At 39.4% G+C, this 19,947-nt stretch overlaps 1 protein-coding gene across 2 annotated transcripts in view; it reads right to left on the bottom strand.

Annotated features, from left to right (window-relative positions):
• Window positions 1-19,947, bottom strand: part of LRRC6 (leucine rich repeat containing 6) — a 78,335-nt gene that overhangs the window by 12,485 nt on the left and 45,903 nt on the right. Inside the window, exons 9-10 of one of the 2 annotated variants that reach the window (XM_032316601.1) lie at window positions 16,531-16,600; window positions 15,297-15,392 (exon numbers count right to left, since the gene is read on the bottom strand). In XM_032316601.1, coding sequence (XP_032172492.1) covers window positions 15,297-15,392; window positions 16,531-16,600 — 166 coding nt within the window. The remainder of the gene's footprint in view (window positions 1-15,296; window positions 15,393-16,530; window positions 16,601-19,947) is intronic. The other variant, XM_032316602.1, reaches the window with a different exon arrangement.

Below are 19,947 nucleotides of genomic sequence, written 5' to 3' on the forward strand. Positions count from 1 at the left end.
AGAGGTCAGGTTTCAGGAGACTATTTTAAGGTACTTGAACTTTGCACAGGAGGTGATGGAAATCTCTGCATTTTCCCCCCAGCTCAGCAAAACAGCAACAATCTTAATGTACTCTTTATTTTCATTAGTCAAAGCGTGTGATGTTAACAAAGTGATTAAGTCCAGGGGAGTGTTAGTTTTTGAAAGAAAGTGTTTCTTTCATCATGAGATAAAAATATACTTTTTAAAATATTACAGTTAAATTTCTCCCTCCCTCAACCCAAACTTTATTCTGAAAGTACTTCTAACTTGCAATTTTGTTGGGAACTCTGTAAACGTGTGTCTTGGTCATCCAATTATTGTCAAAATACTGCCATATAAATTATTGTCTAACTAATCTGTTCGTCTGGGCTTCTGTTTGCCTGTCTACTCCAGATGTGTGTACATTTCTCTAGCTTCCTGCTGTCCCCCATGAAGGAGGTTTTAGACTCTGCATTCAGGCTCACAGAGCACTTACACATCCTCTTAGAAGGCATCATTTGCACGAAGCACAATCCATTACTCACAATTTGCCCCTGTGTGGGAGAATAGGAAAGTTCAAATGGAGACTGGCTGTTAAAAGAATTTAGCGTTAATAATTGACTTTCACACTCTTCAGGAGAGGCTTCTGCGGTATTTTCGTGAGGCTGTGATATGGAATCCAAACTCACCACACAGGTGCTGAGCCTGTTTGCTGTTGTATGCACTTGTCCTGTTTCTGCTCTGCTCTATACAGTTCAGGGAGATGGACCTCCAGGGTTCATCACTCAGCTTCCCATGTCACATGGCTTCCAGCTGAGTGCGGCCAAGGGGAAGCACAGAAGGGAAGCTGGCAGACTAAGAAAGAGGTCCCAGGTGCCTCTCCCACAGTCCCCGTCTGTAACAGTGACTTGTTCAGCAGAGGTAGAGTCTCCTCTGTGGCTGCCCAAGAGGTCTCCACAGGTCTCGTTTCTTCCAGGTGACACTGGTGCATGGTTTCCGCCAATAGCACCTCCTCCCTCAGTCCTGGGAGTAGAGGTAGCCACCTGATGTTCCATGTTTCTGGGTGGTCTTACTCTCCCTTCTTTGGCATCCTAGATCTTCTGTCACCCATGTAATACATTTCCTGATTTACTCCTATAAAGTACACTGTTGTATAAATCTCCTGTATACTTTTCCAGTACTTAAGTATTTCCTGATTTTTTATTAGACCCTTAACTGATTTACTCCATGTTTCTCACACCTCCAGGTACTTGTTACAACACACATTTCCACAACATCTAATTAGAATCTGCAGATAGTGGCCCGGGAATCTAGTTTTTTAATAACCTCTCTCCAGGTGATTCTTAGGATCAGAAAAGTTTTGAAAACAGACTTACTGATCCCACTGCTTTGAGGCTTTTCTGCATGCGATTCATTTACACAAGCCACATTTATAGGGAAAGCCAGCCATTGGTGGGTTTTAAGCACAAGAATAAAATGATCTGATTCATGTTTTAAAAAGGTGACTTTGGCTTTTGTATGAGGAAGAAATCAAAAGATGAAAAGCACCAGAAGCAGGAAAAACAGGGAGAGGCCTGTATGAAGTGGTCCAGCAGGGAGATGACAAGGGCATGAGCAAGGGTGAGGTGGGGAGACAGAAGGGAGTAACAGAATCCAGGATATGTTTGGGTAGTAGTTCTGACCAGGTGGCTGTGTGACGGCAAGAGGTAAATTGGGAATGACTTCCAATCTTTGACTTGGACAACTGAGTATATGCTGGTGCCATCTTCTAGGACAGGAATGACTATGGCAGGAGCAAGTCTGCAGAAAGAAACTAGGGGTTTATTTGGCCATTTGAAATTAGTCATGCTGATTTATGCATTCAGTTTGGCTTGTCATTTGACAGGTTCACATAAAATGTCTTTGATTCCAAAGCCTATGCAATTTGCTAAGTTTTACATTTTTTATTTTCCTTTTATTTTTCCTTTCCTATTTTTTATTTCCTTTGAAGTTTAATAACATTTTAGGATAGCATTTTGAATTTCTCAATTTATTTATTGGTTTACCCTGTATTTTATGCTTAATATTGTTTTTAATGACTGGTAGTTAAATGTAATGTCTACAATTTTTTCTTTTGGAAATGAAAATGAGGTTTTCATAGGTTTTCTCTATTGTGAGCTTTTAAAGTTATCTTAAGTATATTCAAATAATAAACGGTCTCAAGTTTTTGTTGATCATATTTATCAAAGACAGAATGTGGTCATAAATCTTCTAGTGGAGCTGATTCTGTTTATTTGTCCTTATGTTTATAAGGCCTTGTGCTTTACACACTTAAATAATATACAGTATGATGAATATAAGACAACTGGATCTTTATTTTATGCAATATTTTTATTACTATAGAATTCTTATTCCATTTTGTGCTTCTTTGCTTTAAATTCTATCATGTCTGATAATCATTTTGCCATAAGTAGTCTATAAATTTTGCTTACATTCACTTACTAAAGCTGTGTTCATTCTTTTCTTTACATATATCTTGGGTCTTTTAGTTTCAGGTGTGTTCTTGTGAACTAGCATAATGGATTTTATATCTGTTGCCGTCTTACAAATTTTCTGATTTTATGTTTCCTTCCTCTGTTCCTAACTGTTTTGACTTTTGTTTGCATTTATTTTCTGTAATGCTTTGTAACTTACACATGTTAATTCTACTAATTTTCCATGAAAATATTTATATTAAATTTCAACATGAACACAGTGTACTGTTGGACCTAAATGTGAGACCTTAAAACATAAACATCCTAGAAGACAGCACAGGCAGTAATTTACCTGACACTGGCTATGGCAACATTTTTCTAGATGTCTCCTGAGGCAAGGGAAACCAACAACAGAAGTAAACTATTGAGACTTTATCAAAATAAAAAGCTTTCACGCAGCAAAAGAAACCACCAACAAAACTAAAAGGCAAGCTACTGAATGGAAGAAGGTATCTCCGAATGGCATATGCAGTAAGGGGTTAATACCCCAAATATATAAAGAACTCATACAGCTCAACACCAAAGAAACAAACAATTCAATTTAAAAATGGGCAAAGGACCTGAATAGATACTTCTCCAAAGAAGACATGCAGATGGCCAACAGACACATGAAAAGATGCTCAACATCACTCATCATCAGGGAAATACAAATCAAAACTACAATGAGCTATCACCTCACACCTGTTAGAATGGTTGAAATCAAGAAGACAAAAAAACAACAAGTGTTGGCCAAGATGTGGAGAAATAGGAACCTTCATGCACTGTTGGTGGGAATGCAAATTAATACAGCTGCCATGGAAAACAGTATAGAGTTTCCTCAAAAAATTAAAAATAGAAATGCCATAGGATCCTATAATTTCACTATTGGGTATTTACCCAGGGAAAATGAAAACACTAACTTGAAGAGATATGTTCACCCCTATGTTCTCTATAGTATTATTTACAATAGCCAGGGCATGGGGGCACTTGGGCAGCTCAGTGAGTTAAATGTCTAACTCTTGATCTTGGCTCAGGTCTTGATTTCAGGGTTGTGAGTTCAAGCCTTGTGTTGGGCTACCTGCTGGTCATGGAGCCTACTTAAAACAAAACAAAAAGTACCCAAAACATGGAAGCAACATAAATGTCCATCAACAGACAAAAGGATAAGAAAAACATGGTATGTATACATCGTGGAATATTACACAGCCAGAAAAAGGTTAAGATCATGCCATTTGAAACAAAATAAGTGGACCTAGAGGATATTATGCTAAGTGAAATAAGTCAGACTGAGAAAGACAAATACCATACGATTCCACTCATCAATGGAATCTAGAAAAGAACACATGGATAAGCAAACAAAAAGCAGAATCAGACTTATAAATACAGAGAACAAACTTATGGTTGCTGGGGGAGGTGGGTGAGGGTTTGGGCAAAGGGGGTGAAGGAGAGTGAGAGATATAACCTTCCAGTTATGGAATGGGATAATTCAAGAAAATAAAAGACACAGCACAGGAAATACCATCAGTGATACTGTAGTAGTGATGTAACGGGAGAGATGGGAGCCATACGTGTGGTTAACATAGCATAATGTATAAACTTGCCAAATCACTAAGTTGTACACTGGAAACTAATGTAACATTATATGTTAACTATTCTCAAAAAAAGTTCAAGATATATATTTGGTGGCTGTGGAAATGTTCATATGCTTGTTCTACCCACTCCCAACTTCCCTATTTTCATGTTTTAATCTAAGTTTTAAAAATCATACAGCTTTCTTTTTATATCATCTTCATTGCTTCTTCCAAGGAAAATAAATTTTTGACCCATTTTAAAACCTCATTTAAAACAATGACAACTGTTTCTATAAGACTATTGAAATACTGGAGAAAGATGACAGCCTCTCAGTAGCAGAGGCCTAATGGGTGAGGGGGTAACGGGGATAATGAGGACTGGGAAATGAGATGGGCTCCTTGGGTTTTCAGTTCAAGCAACATTACAGGAGGTATAACAGACTCAATCCTATTTCTGTAAGAAGATACCCTTGGATACCTAATGTAGTGCAAATATTCCTTTCTCTTTGCATTTCTAAGAACCTATGAGAACACACATATATTTTAATGAGGTGCTCATTAAAATATATGGAACGTCTGAATGAATGGATTAATGGGTGAATAGATGGATGGCGACTGCAGAACTAATAGAACTAATAGAAAAGACCCCTAGAGACGACTGTTCCTGTCTCATGTCTACAAATGGGGAAGAGGCAGGAGTTCTATGAGAGCTGAAGCTTCATGCATGCTGGGCCCTATTGGCACCGGGTCTAATTGGAGGAAAAGGCATTTGGGGAGCCTTAGGATATCCCATAGTTATGACACTAGTCTCTGAGCCACAGAATTTCAAATTTAAGCAGAATGATAGAGAAGCTAGTTAAGAAGAACCTGAGCCTGTTTGAAATGGAGACTCAGGAACTGGGGCGAGGGCAGAGCTGGGTGTGAGGAGGTCAGACTCAGCAGGGAGGAGACAGAAAGAGGGCCACAGGAGACCCACTTCCTTTTTTGTCTCTTCCATAATAATTCACACACTGCTTTATTCATACTAAGTGCTTAATAAATCTTTGATGAATTCAATAAATATTTTAATTGATTAATAATCCAGTAATTGTCTGAAGTTTTTCATAATTTGGCAGAAATTTTTCAGAGTTCTAGTGCCTTACTTCCACGTGTGGCAACAGATACACGCTAAGTACGCCTCACCTGATACGAATAACTTCAATATAATTTATTTATGGGTGTAGCATGTCTTTTCTCTACCAGCATTGTGCTTAAGTATATGCATGTGATGTCTTCACCCATGCCTCATAAGTAATTTCTGAAATGCCTAAGTCTATTAGATTCCAGCCCATGGTGACGTGAACCACTTGTCTGATCTGGAAGGGAGGGGAGTTGAGTCCAGTTACTGAGGGAGAAGTACTCAGCAATGAGGCCCCAGCCCTCAACTTACCCTCTACCACTCCTATATCAACTAAAGAGGAATTGATCACCTGAAAATTTTCCACCTTCTAACATATTCCTGGTGTTTATAATTATTAGTTAACCACAATTCTAGTATTGAACATTTGAAAATGTGAGGTTGTCTCCCAAAAAAGATTAATATAAACTTCAGAATCAATATAATTTTTAATTTTCCTCTAGCACTAGAGGAAGTTAATATATGTCCAAATTCGTTGTTGATATTTTAATAACTTCATTATTTCTCTACTGTGCTCTATTGACTTTACTAAGAGAAGCATGTAATTCTCTGAGTCTAATAAAAAAGATTTCTCGAAAGAAAACAAGATCTTTTTTCTATTTAAAGAAAGATGATTAATCTACAATATTAAAAAAAATACTTAAATTACCAGAAGCATATTATTTAAAAACCTTTGAAGAGATGAAATAACTGCATAAGTTAAACATTTTTGAACTATCATAGAGATAGAACTACATTCTTTCTCAAATACTACCTGGTCAAAAATTAAAAAAAAAAAGAAATTGTATTTTGGAAAAAATGATCAGAAAAATAAGGAGGATAAGAATACTGGCTTTGATTCCAAAGATACCCAAGTAATCTGAGGAAAATTTTAGAAGGTGCAATTACTGACATTTATATGTAAAATCAATATGACAGTTGCATAAGACAGTTACATGGCTTTGAAATAAAAGTAGAATAAATCTAACTATCAAATGGTTCCTCCAAAATTCTTTTATACTTGTTAATGCAATCTTATCTGACAGCTCCCTATGGATGATCATCTTCACACAACAGCCTAAAATTGAAAATGATATTTTATTAAGTTAGGACAAACATCAAGGATGATAATGATGTTTCAAAAGAAAAGAAAATATTCTTTTACAATCTTGCTAGAGATAGTCTCAGTGGGAAATATCCTCCATTGACATGAAAGAGTCATGGTTATTCTTGCCAGCAGTAGTTCAGAGTACTGGGGATTAGTATCACCCCTTTTCTCCCACCCCCATTACAGGGCACAGCCATCAACAAAATGTTCTCAGGGTTAGTGTAGTGCTATCCTAGATCATTCCCCCTTTAGGCAGAGTTATTTGCAGTATCTCCTAGAGCTTTCCCACTGGGGTAGCTAGCTGGCAGTCCCTTACCACCCAAGTAAACTGCTGTACTGACGTCTCTATATTGAGTTCCACTTCTGGGAGATCTCATACCAAAACAGTGTTTTATAATCTGTCTCACAATTTAATATCTACAATTACTGTGGCAATCATAAGGTTCCCCTCAAGGAGGAAAAACAACAATCTGGCATAACCAGATTCCAAAAACACTGGTGGTGTTTCTACTGGATCCCATTCAGGTCTCTGTGTGTGCCTTATTTATCTTTGACTGGGTGCTTGATACTTACTAGGAAGATAGATACACACACACACACACATCCAGACATGGTACTCATCTGGGACTACCTTCACTTAAGTTCAAGGCTCAGTTCTAGAGCCATTTCAAAGACCCAATGATCAACAGACTGCTAGATCTTCTAAGGATTAGCTGGCTTCTTACACACCTTACTCCTAGGTTACAGTCCTTCAGAGTCATAATCTAAGTGGGTATGGTTTACTGGACTCCCTATGAATGGACTTGGGACTTTCTTCTTCTCACCCCTGTGTGGCCATTGAAGACATTTCAGTGGATATTAACCATACATTATCATATTGGTATTATACCATTAATATGTTTAAAATAGGTAGTCCATCTTCCTAAATTTTGCTCAGCGTGATTATTGTTCCCAATTACCATGTTGGCAATCAGCAGATGCTGTAGCTCTAGATGTCACTTAAAATCATAAGCTGAGATGAAATTAACATAGGAAATGAGTATACATAGAGAAGAGAAGGGGTTTAGTAACATGGAGGTGACTAGAGATCTCAAAGAGATGTTTCCATGGAAGGGTGGGGGGGGTGAATGCCTAGTTGGAGCTGGTATTAGACATTATGAGGAAAGAATTAAAGCTACAAATATATGTCTGTTACATGGGTCTTGCTGTAAAGCAGACGAGGGCACTAACTAGAGGGAGATGTTTTTCTTTTTTTTGTTTTGTTTTGTTTTGTTTTAAAGAAGGAAGATGTATTAGCATGTTTTCTTTTTTTAATTTAATTTTTCAGTGTTCCAAGATTCATTATTTATGTATCACACCCAGTGCTCCATGCAATATGAGCCCTTCTTAATACCCACCAACAGGCTCACTCACCCCTCTACCCGCCTTCCTTCCAAAACCCTCAGTTTGTTTCTCAGAGTCCATAGTTTCTCATGGTTCGTTTTCCTCTCCCATTTCCCCCAATTCACTTTTCCTTTCTTCTCTTAATGTCCTCCATGTTATTCCTTATGCTCCACAAGTAAGTGAAACCATATGATAATTGACTCTCTCTGCTTGACTTATTTCACTCAGCATTATCTCCTCCCATCCCATCCATGTTGATACAAAAGTTGGGTATTCATCCTTTCTGATGGCTGCATTATATTCTATTGTATATATGGACCATATCTTCTTAATCCATTCTTCTGTTGAAGGGCATCTTGGCTCTTTCCACAGTTAGGCAATTGTGGCCATTGCTACTATGAACTTGGGGTACATATGGCCCTTTTTTTCACTGCATCTGTATCTTTGGGGTAAATACCTAGTAGTGCAATTGCAGAGTCATAGGGTAACTCTATTTTTAATTTCTAAAGGAATTTCCACAGTTTTCCAAAGTGGCTACACCAATTTGCATTCCTCCCAGTAGTGTAAGATGGTTCCCCTCTCTACACATCCTCTCTAAAACTTGTTGTTTCCTGTCCTGTTAATTTTGGCATTCTAACTGATATAAGGTGGTATCTCAATGTAGTTTTGATTTAAATCTCCCTGAAGGCTGGTGATGATGAACATTTTTTTCATGTGTCTGTTAGCCATTTGTATGTCTTCTTTGGAGAAGTGTCTGTTCATGTCTTCTGCCCATTTTTTGGCATAATTATCTTTTTTTTTTTTTTTTTTTTTGAGTGTTGAGTTTGAGGAGTTCTTTATAGATCTTGGATATCAGCCCTTTGTCTGTAGTGTCATTTGCAAATATCTTCTCCCATTCCATGGGTTGCCTCTTTGTTTTGTTGACTGTTTCCTTTGCTGTGCAGAAGCCTTTTATCTTGATGAAGTCCCAAAAGTTCATTTTTGCTTTTGTTTCCTTTGCCTTTGGAGACATGTCTTGAAAGAAGTTGCTGTGGCCAATGTCGAAGAGGTTACTGCCTATGTTCTCCTCTAGGATTTTGAAAGATTCCTGCCTCACGTTGAGGTCTTTTATCCATTTCGAGTTTATCTTTGTGTATGGTGTAAGAGAATGGTTGAGTTTCATTCTTCTATACATAGCGGTCCAATTTTACCAGCACCATTTATTGAAGAGACTGTCTTTTTTTCACTGTATATTTTCTAACATAAGATGCAGAAAGGGGAAATTCAATGAACAAGTAGAAAGAAGGGAAAATCGTCAAAGAGAAAAAAGAAGGTCTTTCAAGAGCCAGTGGAAATGGGATCCCACACATACTTGGAGAATGGGAATAGACAGCTCGTTCATGAATCAGTAAGGCTAAGGAGACCAAGGAAGGGAAGATGTGATGGTTGGAGTGTGTGGAAATGATCTTTTCTTGCTCCTGTTTTTCCCATGTTGGAAGTTTGAGAAATGAGCTGAAGATAAGAAATAATGTTCTGAAAAAGTAGAAGAATGGGTGGAACAGGAAAACCTAGCGAGATGAGCATAGCACCCTCACTATAGACCCACTTGAACTTAATAATCAGAGAATAAAAGTGAGTTTATATTGGGTATATCATAAGTACATTTGGGTAGAGAGAAAGTACTGAGAAATAAGGAGAAGGGAGTTTGAGGCTGTTTTTTAGGACTGTGGTCTGTAATATTGACCTTAATATGTGACCTTCACCTCCAGGGCTCAATACACCAGAATCAAGGAAGATGTTCACCAACTGAAGCTGTAAATATAATTTGCTGTTCAGTTCAGATAGAAACTTCCTTAATCTCAGTTAATTATTCTGAAAAAACCCCCAAAGGAAATCATGAAGCGTATTCTTGGAGTGCTCCTGTAACTTGTCAATTGAGAGTCTAGATGGGAGTTTAATTTAATGACTTGAAGCAAGCTTCTCAGTGAATACAAAATTTCAGTTAAATCTTATTAAGCTGGACTGTAATGAGATCATATGCCAAATATTCCCAGGCTGATTGTGGTGGTAAGATTGTTTATGTATGTATAACTTAGTCTGACCACACATTTAAGAAGACATATTGAAAACCAAGCATACATCCATAGAAAATGTGATGGGGAATAATTCCACTCAAAATAGGATGAGAACAAAATGTATGGTACCTAAAAATAAACCTCAGAAAATATGTAGCAGTTCTAGAGAGAAAACTACCAAAAACAAAAACACAAACACAAACTTCTGAGGGACAAAAAGTAAGAATAATAAGTGGAAAAACATACATTATTGGAAAAATATAGTTTTGATTATATAAATACATGAATTAATTCCCATAACAATCTACAAATTCAATATCTCAATAATAAAAATGTTGACTAAAAGAGGGAGGAATACTATTAATTAATGCAACATCAGTCACCAATAACAATGAATAACATGAATTAACAGTAAACAGGAATGCAGTGTGTGTTATGTTCCAAGCTCTTCTAACATATGTAAAGATTATATGTTGATTTAGATAATCCTCAAAATAACCTTTTATGGTATGAATTATTACTAATATCATTTCATGGACAGGTGTCTGAGGCACAGAAGGATTAATAATAATAATTAATACAACTCTTGAGTAGAAGTACCAGGTTTAACCTGGGTTCTCTGGCTCCGGAGCCCCTTCCCTTAATCACTCACCCTGCTTCTAAATTTCAATGACAACAAAAATCCCAACAGCATTTTTGGAAGCAGAATTAGATAAAATTTTTATTTTCTAAGATTTTATTTATTTATTTTAGAAAGAGAAAGCAAGCATGTGTGATCAGGGGAGGAACAGAGGGAGAGCGAGAGAGACTCTCTAGCAGACTCCCTGCTGAGTGCAGGACCTGATCCCATGACCCTGAGACCATGACCGAAGCTGAAATCAAAAGCTGGACGCTCAAGCACCTTGAAATTATTTTAAAGTTAACCTGGAATAATATGCATGGATAAGTAATGAGGAAATGGCTGGGGGAGAGAATAATCAGGGAGGAGATTCATGTTCCAAATGCTAAAATAGATTTTAAAGATGCTTTCAAGGCATTCACTCATTAAACAAAAACTTACTGAACTCCTTCTCTTTGCCAGGTTCTGCTCTAGGTGCCAGTGGCGGAGTACTGACAAGAACAGACAAAACTCCTGTCCTCGTGAAATTTAGATTCTTGTTGTGGGAAACAGACAAAGAAATAGAAAAATATATAGTCTGTTACAGGTCGTGATACATTCTATGAAGAAAAATCCAGTAGCACCAGGGATAGAGAATGCTGGGGTAGAGGAGGAGATGCTTTCTAAATATGGGAGTCAGAAAAGACTCCATTGCTAAGATGACACTTGAACAGAAACATGGAAAAGTTGAGAAAGCAAACCATGAGGGTATCTGGGGAAATGGCATTCCAACAGAGGGGACAACAAGTACAAAGGTCCTGGGGTAGAAGGAGGCTTGCCATATTTGTAAAATAGTGAGGAAGCCAAGGTGGCTGGAATGACCAGAAGGTGAAGTGGAAGAAGATGATGTCAGAAGGATAATGGCAGGGGGAGGTTATCAGGACATTTTGCCTTTACCTCTGAATGAAATGGGAAATGTTACTTGGTCTGACTTACATAGATTATAAAATGATTATTCTGGCTGCTGTTGAAAAAGGAATTACTAACTCTTCTCCAAAAACGAGTGAGTTCCTGGTTGACAGATGACACCCAGGGGCCATGTTTCTTGACTGGATACATCTAATGTGATAAGAGGCCACACACTCTAGAATTGAGATTCTCTCCACCACTCACTCCCCAGAGCTAAGACTAGTGAATAAAACAGTGTTTATTTAGTTTAGTGAATAAAAAGAAATGCCACCAGACGGTGGAACAGGACTGAGAAAAAACCCGATGGAACAGAATGTTCCCTACTCCACTGTTACCTGGGCAGTTGATCTTCTATTTACTGCCTGATGCTACCTTTCTGAGAGAGCCAGCGTATGTTCTCATCCACTATCGCACTCATCAGTGCTGGCTGAGACATCAACCGCTGAAGTCATGGTGGAGGAGGTAGAGTTGGGGATGGCATTCTGGGAGACACAGTACCCACAAGTTAGAGCGTGAGATGATGGGTGGAGCCAGAGGAATTCTAGCAGCGTGCTAGGGATTGTGATATTTGCGTATTAATTACATCAATCCACAGGATATGGACTCAGTGGCAGATGTTGGGAAGCATCTGGTGTTGTAGATAGCAAGAGGGGAAAGCCTCTTGGAAATGTGGAGCTGAGCTGAGAGAACCCTCTGGCATGTCAGTAGCAGAAAATGTCATCGTGACCCCTGTGGTAGGGGCCAGATTTGGTGAAACTTGCCTAAAAACACTGGGTCTGCATGGATCCAGCCCCATTTAGGAGTAAGAAAGGAGAAAAAACACACATCAGTTTGACATCTATGACAAAATGCTGAAGGAGGTGTGTAATAAGAAACATCTTAGCACTTTGTAGATTCAATTCTAAATGTTATGTCCTTGGAAAATGTATACAAAGCTCATTCTTGAACTTCCAAATAAACACACTAGAATCATCACAGCATAGACACAATGAAAAAGGTCAGCTCTTTGCAGTGTTCTTTACAAACATTATCACAAAATGGGACAAGTAAATATCAAATCTGATCTTTTCATTCATTTAGAATATCTGAATATTAAAAACTACTGAAGGGCCACAGTAGAGATTTCTGGAAGTACTGGGTTATTAATATGTTAAGTATTAGCAATGCTATTTTATGAACAAATCAAAATTGTACTGAAGTGTTTACCCGATTTTTACAAAATGCTTTAAAATTCCAAGATGCTGCCTCAATAATTATATAATGCAGGCCAGACTCCACAATTCTACAGTAAGTGAGAAGCCTGGACATATAAATAGCTCAGTGGTTTGAACTTCAGTACTTCAAAAGTTTCTGTCTTTAGGAGATGTTAATTTTCAGTAATACATACTTTTAATAATAAGCATAAATAAAATTAGTTTTGGCTTTTTAACTTTTGATGATTTTTAAGAAAAATTTTTGTTCTTTGAACTTTATAGTCCTTGCAAATATCTAATTCATAAATGAAAACCAACTAATTTGGGACAAGAAATTGTTCTCCAAAGATTGTTTTCACTATCTTTGAGTTTCAGGTGTGCAATTTAGTGATTCAATAGTTAAAATCCCAGAGTAGAACATAGGCAGTAAACTCTGACATTGGCCATAGCAACTTCTTATTAGACACATCTCCTGGAGGCAAGGGAAACAACAGCAAAAATAAACTATTGGGACTTCATCAAAATAAAAAGCTTCTGCACTACAAATGAAACCATCAACAAAACTCAAAGGCAACCTACAGAATGGGAGAAGATATTTTCAAATGACATATCCTATAAAGGGTTAGTATCCAATATGTATGTACATATACATATAAATAAAACTTGTAAAACTCAACATGCCGAAAACAAACACTCCAATTAAAAAATGGGCAGAAGACAAGAACAGGCATTTCTCCAAAGGGGACATCCAGATGGCCAATAGACACATGAAAAGATGCTCAACATCACTTACCTTCAGGGAAATGCAAATCAAAACTACAATGAGATATCACCTCACACCTGACAGGATGATTAAAGTCAACAGCAAGGAAACAACAGGTGTTGGCGAGGATGTGGAGAAACCCAAGAGGGTTCCCCTATCTACCTTTTAAGAGTGATAATGATGGGATGCCCGGGTGGCTCAGTGGTTAAGCACCTGCCTTCAGCTCAGATCATAAACCCGGGGTCCTGGGATCGAGTTCCACATCAGGTTCCCTGCTCAGCGGGGAACCTGCTTCTCCCTCTGCCTGCTACTCCCCCAGCTTGTGCTCTCTCACTCTCTGACAAACAAATAAAATCTTAAAAATAAATGTGATAATGATAGCAATATATAAAGGAATGACAAAAGGAAATAATTTAATACATAATAATTTAAATGAAATGACAGAGATAACATCAATGTTACTTTAGCATCGTAGTCTAAAACCTTAAAAATATGTACCTCTAAGGGGAAATGTTATTCATAGTTTATTACTGAGAAAAAAAAAATAGAACCATTCTGAGTTCTTCTATGTAAATGATCTCATTTTCAACCACACACTTCCAGAATTTTTTCTTTAATGAGCTATTTTTTATACTTTTTACGTGTATTTAACATGACAAATTTAGAAAGATACAAAAACAAAAAGGATAATGGAAATAGAAGGCTGTTTGTATTTAAAAGATTCATGAGCAGGGACAGAGGAGGCTTTCTCATCAATCGTCTGGCACCCCGCAGAAGGCGCATAAATCATAGATCTTGATTTTCTTTTAGGAAATAACAGTTATCATTTAATCTTTGGTGTTTTAGTTAGAATAGAGGTTTCAAAAAAACAAGAGAGATTGCTGATCATAGTGTCATAGAAATGTGTCTATCAAAGCACTGGGGTAATTAAGTTATCTCTTCTACTCCCCTATAGGCTATTCTAATTAGCATGCAACCACTTCCTTAATTCACTGTAGTCACCAAGGACAATGTGATTCTGACCATTGTGTTTATTATTTTACTGCCTGACAGCAAATTGTATTTGCTGTTTTATTGACTTGGGACTAAAAATGCATTATTGATTACCCATAATCAATCTGTTACAAATCTGGCTATGGGAAAAGGAAGAGTTAATAAATCATTATAGAAACTTATTGGTTAATCAAGTTTATTCTCAGCGGCAGACACCCCTGCCCCTGTTCTCCTGCAAGGGCAGAGCCTCATCTGACTGCTTCTCTACTCTTCCCCTTTGAAACCTGAGTACTGGGGCAAAGCTGACCCCACCCCAGGTCATGGAATAAGACATCAGTAACCAAATATACAATAATAGAAACCAAACAAAGTACTACCATCCCTTTGGCCAGATATTGGTTTCATTGCCTAAGGTTAAGCTAATCAAGACTTAATTGGGTGTGTCAGCTAAATTGGCTAATTAGTCCAGAGGAACTTCCATTCCATAGTGATGGGAAAGCTTCTCTCTCTCTTTCCCTGACTCTCTGATTGTCTGTCTTCGTGCAAGGTAAGGACGAGTAAGCATGCCACCCCAGTGGCTACTCACGCTCTTCTCAGGAAGGAAGCCAGCTAACATATTGGAAAGGCCCTGACCCTCCCCTGCCTTTTCATGTCTGTTACAAGAGATGAAACACTTCTTTATGGTTAAAAGTACCGATCCCTGTGTAATAGGTGTGCTGGTGGTGCCTGCCCCACTTGGAAGGACACTGGGACTTACACACCCCAACTCCCCACAACACTCTGGCTCCAGAGGCAAGAACCACTGGTGGAGTGATGGCAGGATGAGCCCCCGAAGGTCCCACCTGCCTCCGAATCTCAGCTCTCTGTTCACACAAGTTCTGGTTCTCCTGCCTATGCCGAGGTGAGTAGATTTTCTGGTTGTTTCAACCAAAAGATGTCTTATTAGCCCTGACAGGTCAAGTTCCTTCAGGAACCAGTATCTCCAGACCTGAATTGATCCACGTGACCTTGCCTACCTTGGGCATGCAGATCACCAAGTGCCCTGTCGTCTGAGATCGTCTGGCGGTGCTGCTGTCAGGCTTGACTTCTGCAGGGAGGACAAGCTGGAACGGCTGAAAATAAACAGGAAGTGTCCCGGAGAGGGAGGGCATATTACATGAGAGGGTTACTTCGAAAGGTATTTTCAGTACCAGTTCAAGATTCTCCATTCCATTTTTTTAAAAGATTATTTATTTATTTACTTACTTATTTGACAGACAGAGATCACAAGCAGGCAGAGAGGCAGACAGAGAGAGAGGAGGAAGCAGGCTCCCCGCTGAGCAGAGAGCCCGATGTGGGGCTCAATCCCAGGACGCCGGGATCATGACCTGAGCCGAAGGCAGAGGCTTTAACCCACTGAGCCACCCAGGTGCCCCTCTCCATTCCATTTTTTAAAAAACACACTTAGACTTAGTAGAAAAAAAAACATGTCTGGGTGATGCTTGATATGCATGAACTATTTAACCTATTTTAATAAATGGTCCAAAGAACAGTCATCAATCACAGTGAAACAGTCACTGGTCCATTTATGTTAACATAGCTAATAATAAAGAACTTACAGATAAAACTTCTTGTCATAAACCATCAACATATTTCTACTTTAAAGCCTTCATATGACTCCTATGAATGCTCATAATCAGCAAAAAATACTATTTCGGGGCATTGGGGTGGCTCAGTCAGTTAAGCGTCCTAGTCTTGATTTTGGCTCAGGTCATGATCTCAGGGTCGTGAGATTGAGCCCCATATTGGGTTCCAGGCTGGGTGTGGAGCCTGCTTAAGATTCTCTCTCTCTCTCTCTTGCTCTGCACCTCCCCTCTGCTGGTTTTCTCTCTCTTAAAAAAAAATACTATTTAAAAAATAATAAAATTACAGTTACATAAATGAAATCACTCACAATTTAAATTGGGCATATGATCTGAATCTAAGTTCAAACACAGGCTATCACACATATAACCACCTTATCAGCTCTGAAAGGAGTACTAACACAATAGATACAAATTAAAAATGTTAATTTTATGGAGCTACACAGTGGTTAGTCAACAACTAATCTTGCTGTATACCATTCCCACCGTGTAAAATCATGTGTAAAAAACGGCTCTCTGATTGGGCCTCTTTTCTTCTCTTTTCATATTATGTTAACAATTTTCAAGGCAACCTAGCTTAGTTCGAGGCTTGGCTTTTGAAACTAACAGTCCACCGCATTACGCTCACCTTTCCTTTGACCATGACCCGAACATAAGTTGGCTGTACGTCAACATCAATTAAAGAGGTGTCCATGTACCTGCAACATGAAATATACCAAATCTTACCATTTTCAAAAACATTAAGTTAAAAGAAGTGCAAATAAAAACTACCATTTCCGGGATCGTTTTAAATAAAATAAGCTTCCAATTACCCTGCTCAACAGGTCTTAAGTCTTACATTAATCCCTAAACCAAAGGAAATTCAATATATCAGCAATTTCATTTTTAGACCCACAAGTACTCTTGGCATTGATTGCCCCTAACCTAAAAATATCTGCGGCCTGAAACACCAGAGGTTTGCAAAAAACAGCTTGCCATGTTCTTTCATGAATATTTTATTTTAAGCCCCTACGCCTGGCATGAATAGCCAGGAACGCTGAATCCACGACGCTTGGGGCTTGCAACCAGCCGCTCCTGCTTCCTGAGCCATTCCCCCTCCCCTGCAGCTGTTCTGCCTGGAGGACTCGCTCTGCTTCTCCCTGTGAGCCCCTCCTGCTGAACAAGCACAGCCTTCCATCTATGGCTGTGGTCCCAGGATCGGGGTGACAGTTCTCCTCGACTTGAGGAACGAGGGAAAGAGTCAGGCTTCCTCTCGCTTGTTTAGACACATAATCAGACATTGTAGAGTTACACATTTAACAATACTGATCGCAAACATAAGCAAACGCAGGGATGATTCAAAACTCACACACGTTAAGGCAGGTAGAATGAGACCAGGGCTACAGGCACAGGCTTCAGTCCCACGGACTGTGAGGAAGGGTCTGCACCCCCTCCTGCTCCTTGGACCACATTCCTCAACTGCTCTAAGCCCAGATTCTTCATCAGGAAAAGAGGATGCGAAGTGCCTGTCCTCTAAGATTGCTGTGAAGACACAGGCTGAGTGCCTAGTGCAGAGTTGGGGTGAACATAGTATGGTTCTATTTTATTTTTTTTTTTAATAACAATTCCTGTAAGAGTAAAAAGCATAGGCAAGGTTTCTTAAAACCTCATGTTGAGTACCTACTCTGTTAATGGATCACATTCTCTTGCCCACGCACAGAGCTGCCTAAAGTGTTCATCTGCCCCTACATCCAAGGTCTTGGCCTGTGCTGGTTTCCTCCACCTGAAATAATCTTCTGCTGGTTCTCGGAGACCACTGCTTTTCACCTTCAAATGTCAGCTCATGTCACCAGTTTCAGTGACCATCCCCAACAATGCTGACCACCAGAGTGCTCACTCACACTGTTGGTCTCCACTCCTGAATGCTGGCCCTTCCTGTACAGGATGCTTCTCTCTTTGAAATTACTTATTAGATGTTTGCCTGTTTATTGTCTGTCTCCCCACAGGGCCATAAGCTCTAGGACAGCAGAGACTGTGTTCAGAACATGCCTATTACAGTCTCCCCATGCCTGGTACATAGTAGGTATTCTAAGATATTTTCTGGATAAAGACAGGAAATGTATATGAATGAATGAATGAATGAATGAATGAATGAACTTAACTTTCATACATCCACGTGCCAATGAAGCTAACAAGGAATTTTAGTGTCATTAGTTCAGACAGAATCATGGGAAGGGAAGGATTTTACTACCTAGACAGGAGAAATCTCACCACTCCTTGAAAAAGTACACGATGGGGGATGGGGAGAGTTTTCATGTGAGGACTGAACGTGAAGGAACCAAGAGAGCTCCAAAGAGAAAGGGGTATACATTCATTAAGCTCTGGAAATACAGCCTAAACACAGAAAGGACTTAGAAAGATGAAACAGAATGTTTAATGAAACACAACAGAGAGGGAGCTTAGGTTGCTGCAGGGACAGAAGACAAGGGATCAGCTGGAGAAGAGCCACAAGCCTTTTAAAGGCAGGTGGGCTGGCAGCACCAGGGGCAGAAGACTTAACAGAAGGTATAACAGGGTGTCTCAGCATGAGGAGGAAGGAACACACTAAGAACTAGTCCTTCCTCACAAGAGCCAGAGTGGAAACAACCAAATGTCATGTACTGGTGAATGGATATACAGAAATGTGGTCCAGCAACACAATGGAACATTACTTGGCCACAAAAAGGAAGGAAATTCTGGCATACTACAACACAGACAGACCCCAAACACTTGACACAGAGGCATAAGTGATTCCACTTATATGAAGTACCGGGAATTGGCAAATCTACAGAGACAGAAGGCAGACTCGTGGTTTCCAGGGAGAAGGGAAATGGGTGTGGGTTTCCTTTTTGTGGTGATGAAAATGTCCCGGGGCTCAATGTTGGGGTTCAATGTTGGGGCTCAATGTTGGCAACACAGCACAGCCTGGTGCTGTGCCACCAAATCTTGTCCACTTGAAATGGCAGACCTCGTGAATTTTAAGTGACCTGTATTTTACTACAATTAAAAAAACAAAGAGTTGGCCCTTGGCCTATTGAGTACACTTTCTCCTTCCTCTGATTACTGTATTTACTCTTATAAGATTCACCCTCTGGAAATTTACTCCCTTCTAGATAATTTCAGGATAACAATCCCTCTGTTCTTCATAAAATGTCCACTGGGTTTACTGGGAGATTGGATAAGACAGAGCACACAAAGAAGGGCTTCAAAAGAGAAGGGACTTTATTATCATTCATGCTTGTAAATGTCCTCTGGCTCCCATGACAGGCATTCATTCATTCATCACTCAAGCATTCATTCATTCCTGAGCTCTCAGCACTCCAGGTGTGAGGCATTGGTGTTGGCACTGGAGAGACAAGGAGGGAGGAACAAACAAAGTTCCCACCTTGCCCACACATTTTTTAAAAATACAAGGAAATATCTTTTTGCTCAGGTAGAAATCAAAAAGCAGGGGAGGTGGAAGGAAGTGCTGGGGCAGGGATAGGCGCGGTCTTAGATCCGATGGTGAGCAGAGGCCCGCAGGAGATGAGGCAGCAAGCCTTGTGGACGCCTAGCGTGAAGGCACACGGGCAGAAGGATGCATGGGAGCAAAGTCCTGAGGCACTGGTGGGTCCCAAAGAGCTGGAGAATTAGAAAGACTCCATAAGTGGTCACTGAAGTCAGAAGCATGAAGGACAGTGAGCCAAAATCTAAAGTCCTCAAGGAATGAGGCAGGATAGGACACAGCCGGGGAAAAAGTTGTCTGCTAGAGATAAAGAAGCTGCAGGCTGTACCCGTAGGTCTCTAAGGTGGGACTGGAAGGTGGGGGGCACCACCTGATGCTCACTATTATATCAAAGTGTTTTGGAAAAAAGAAAGAGAACATAAAAGTACAGTGGCAGTACTGAGAGCCGAGGGGGTCTGCGGTATCAGCATTAGGAAGCAGCAAAGCTCTGAGAATTATTTAAACTCTGCCTTGGAAGAAGAGATCACAGAGTTCTTAGCCCTGGGATTGTGGGTTTATTTACTTCTGCTTTTCTTTTTCATT

This window comes from Mustela erminea, chromosome 16 (genome assembly GCF_009829155.1).
Source record: "Mustela erminea isolate mMusErm1 chromosome 16, mMusErm1.Pri, whole genome shotgun sequence".
In the NCBI taxonomy this organism is placed as follows: Eukaryota; Metazoa; Chordata; class Mammalia; order Carnivora; family Mustelidae; genus Mustela; species Mustela erminea.